We start from the raw sequence: 3,510 nt of genomic DNA, 5'->3' as shown, positions 1-3,510 counted from the left end.
TTGTTTAAACAGTGCTATGGGAGAAACACATTGTTTTCTCATTTAAGAAGTAAGTGGGGGTTTTGTTTAAAGGAGAGTGGACATCCACCCTTCCGTATTTTCATTATTCAGACAGATGGTTAGGGTCAGGGAAAGGGCTGGATTCAAACCCTCAGCCCATGGGTACAATGTGGAGGGAGGCAGCGATACTATGGCCTATGCCACGCTCCAGCATTAGAAGAAAAGAAGTGTTGAATTGAAGCTGCCTCTTTGGTTGCAAACATGGATGGTTTCCCATGACAGCTGTTAAAGGGATTGCATCACAATCAAAGAATAGCATGACAATGAAAAGATCTGGAACAAATATCAAACATCACGCATCAATAGAAAGCTCCATAGGAGACTGTAAATTAAGGTATTTATGCATGATGTATCACTAAATGTCATTTTGTCATTACACTCAGAGATATAGCCCACAGTAAGTCATTTAAAGTTGAAATGTGTATTGAATGTAGATAATCCAAGATTCACTGTCATAAGCATTTTCAGACATTGCACCCTGTTCTGATGTCCAAAGGGAGAAGTGAACTAGTTTTTTTACTCAAAGTAAGCTAGTTTTGCAATTTATTCAAACACAATTACTCGAATTGTCATTTATTACTCTATTGCTTATCTCTCTGAAAGTGTTTTTTTCAGTCATTTTGCTAACATCACTCCTCCCCCCTCCCCCCCTCTCTCTCTCTCTACAGATACAACAGACAGAAAATGCTGCCCTGCTTGATTTTCCTTTGGTTGTTTTTTGCTGCTGCTAGTTCCCAAGACACCCAGCCCTCTAAGGCATCTCTGGGTGGATCCTGTGACTCCTTGTGTACCTGTGAAGAAAAAGATGGCGTCCTACATATTAACTGTGAGCAGAGAAACATCAGCAAAATCTCACAGATCAAAGCGCCACCAGGTGTACCCTTCCACCTCAATCTGTTCAAAAATGACTTGGTGGAGTTGTGTGAAAAAGACTTGGAAGGTCTAAAGAATGCCATCTCACTGCATCTTGGAGCTAATAGCATACAGGAGCTTGAACCTGGGGTTTTCAGTGCTCTAGGCTCCCTGAAAAAGCTCCACATCAACAGCAACTTTCTGGTCATGCTGAAGGAGGATACGTTTCATGGCCTGGTAAATTTGGAGTATCTCCAGGCAGACACAAACTTTATCCGTGTGGTTGAACCAGGGGCGTTCAGCAAACTCGTCCGGCTCAAAGTTCTGATTCTCAATGACAATTCTATTGAATTTCTCCCAAGCAACATCTTCCGGTTCGTACCACTGACCCATTTGGACTTGCGGGGGAACCAATTGCAAACGCTGCCATATGTGGGCTTCCTCGAACACATTGGCCGTATAATGGAACTCCTTCTGGAGGACAACGACTGGGTGTGCGACTGTGAGATCCTGCACCTGAAGATCTGGATGGAGAATATGCGGGCACAGTCAGCCATCGGGGAGGTGATCTGCAGTAGCCCTCACCACCTCAGGGGCACCATCCTTGCCAAAATTAAAAGGGATGTTCTTTGTCCCTCCCATGCTGATATCAACCTAGAGGAACCCTCCAAGTCGCTGGATATGGTGGTCACGCCATCTTCTAAAGTGGCATTGATTCCCAAAGTGGTGGATGCCAAGGATGATGCAAGGAGTCCAACACCAGCTCACATTCCCAAGGGTCCTTGTGTGGAACAGTGCTCCTGTCACAATCATCCTGTGGCTGGATTTTTAATGCATTGTCAGGACAGAGGGATTCAGAGGATTTCAGATATCGGAATATTTCAGCAAAACCCCTCCAAACTTGTATTGACAGGAAATATGATTGAGCGACTGCTGAAATATGACTTTGCCACATATGATAGTTTGGAGTTGCTGAATTTAGCCAACAATAGAATTGATTACATAGACAATGAAACTTTTCTTAGCTTAAGCAATTTGAAAAAACTGTATCTAAATGGTAATAGAATTGAAAGGCTTTCCTCAACCATGTTTATTGGGCTCCACAACCTTGAATACCTATATTTGGAATATAACATTATTAAAGACATAGTTGCTGGTACTTTTAATCCATTGCCACATCTCAAACTCTTGTTTTTGAATAACAATCAGCTGAACACTCTCCCAGCACAGATATTTCGCAATGTTCCCCTCACCAAATTGAATCTGAGGAAAAACCTGCTTATGCACTTGCCCGTAAGCAATGTGCTGGACCAGCTTGACTCTTTAGAACAGATTTATTTAGAGGACAACCCATGGGACTGCAGTTGTGATTTAGTCAGTCTCAAACAATGGGTGGATAGGCTTAGAAAGGACACAGTTGTGGGCTCCATTTTGTGTCACACACCAAGGAAAGTGGCAAAAGCCGAGCTGAGGACCCTGAGACACGAGGTGCTATGCCCCGGCCTGGTGACATTCTACTCTCTACCCCCGGGTGAGGAAGAGACGGCGACAACAGTGAAACCAGACCATGCCGAAGGGGGTTTCTTCAGCTCCCTCACAGACACAGTCCCACTCTCTGTACTGATACTCACCTTGCTTGTCCTCTTCCTCACAATCATTTTCTGTTCTGCGGGGGTCGTGGTGTTTGTCGTGCACCGCCGGCGAAGGAGTGCAAAGAAAAAGCAGGCCGAGGAGCAGCCACAAGAGAGCAGCAGCCCCATCCACCTCCACTACAGCATGTACGGCCAGAAAACCACCCACCACACCCTGGCGCAAAGGACCGGGGGCACCATGTACGACGAGCGTTCGCACAGCCCCATCGTACAGATTTGTCGTAACCCCACCTACTGCGCCCAGCACAAAGAACACAATGCAGACCTTGATTATGAACTGGATGAGCCTACTAAGCACGTCTGCCGTAGGATCATGGAGAAAGAGAACACTTCCCCTCTCACGGGCCCTAACATGAAATTCAGGGCCGTGACATCAGAGTTCCCAACAGAGTTTGTCACTCTCGGGGATGCAAGCTCCCTCTATAAAAACATACTAGAGAGGGAGAGGGAGCTGCAAGAGCTGGGCATTACAGATTACCTCAGGAAAAATATACCCCAGCTGCAACCAGCTGTCGAGATGCAGGTCCCAGGACACCACGAAGAGCTGAAATTAATGGAAACAATTATGTACTCGAGACCACGTAAAGTCATGGTGGAGCAAACAAAAAATGAGTATTTTGAACTCAAAGCTAATTTACACACCGAACCAGATTATTTGGAGGTTCTTGAACATCAATCTGCATTCAATTGAAACGATTCATGCTTTTTAATTTAACACAAAAAGTGCCTTCGTCCAAGTTGCTTATACACTGAGGTCTTGGACACAAAAGCAGCACAAGTTATTTGTTGCACTGAATGTATAGATTATATATTTTCTTGTCACCTGTTTCCTGTTGTCAGCTCTTCATGTTGGTGATTAATAGACATTTGACACAAATGTAACACTCTGGTAGCGAGGACATTTGTTTACTGCAGGGTTTGTGTAATCAGTTCACCTTCGATCTTT

General features: G+C 44.7%; 1 protein-coding gene across 1 annotated transcript; it reads left to right on the top strand.

The window, feature by feature from the left end:
• Positions 1-744: 744 nt before the first annotated feature.
• Positions 745-3,255, top strand: slitrk6 (SLIT and NTRK-like family, member 6; the record flags this gene model as incomplete). Its single annotated transcript, XM_080532374.1, has 1 exon — positions 745-3,255. The coding sequence occupies one exon, from the start codon at positions 745-747 to the stop codon at positions 3,253-3,255; it is 2,511 nt and encodes an 836-aa protein (XP_080388500.1).
• Between the last annotated feature and the right edge of the window lie 255 nt (positions 3,256-3,510).

The sequence above is a fragment of the Nansenia antarctica genome (genome assembly GCF_963989245.1).
Source record: "Nansenia antarctica genome assembly, chromosome: 5".
Taxonomy (NCBI): Eukaryota; Metazoa; Chordata; class Actinopteri; order Argentiniformes; family Microstomatidae; genus Nansenia; species Nansenia antarctica.
This window is presented reverse-complemented; position numbering and strand designations above follow the sequence as displayed.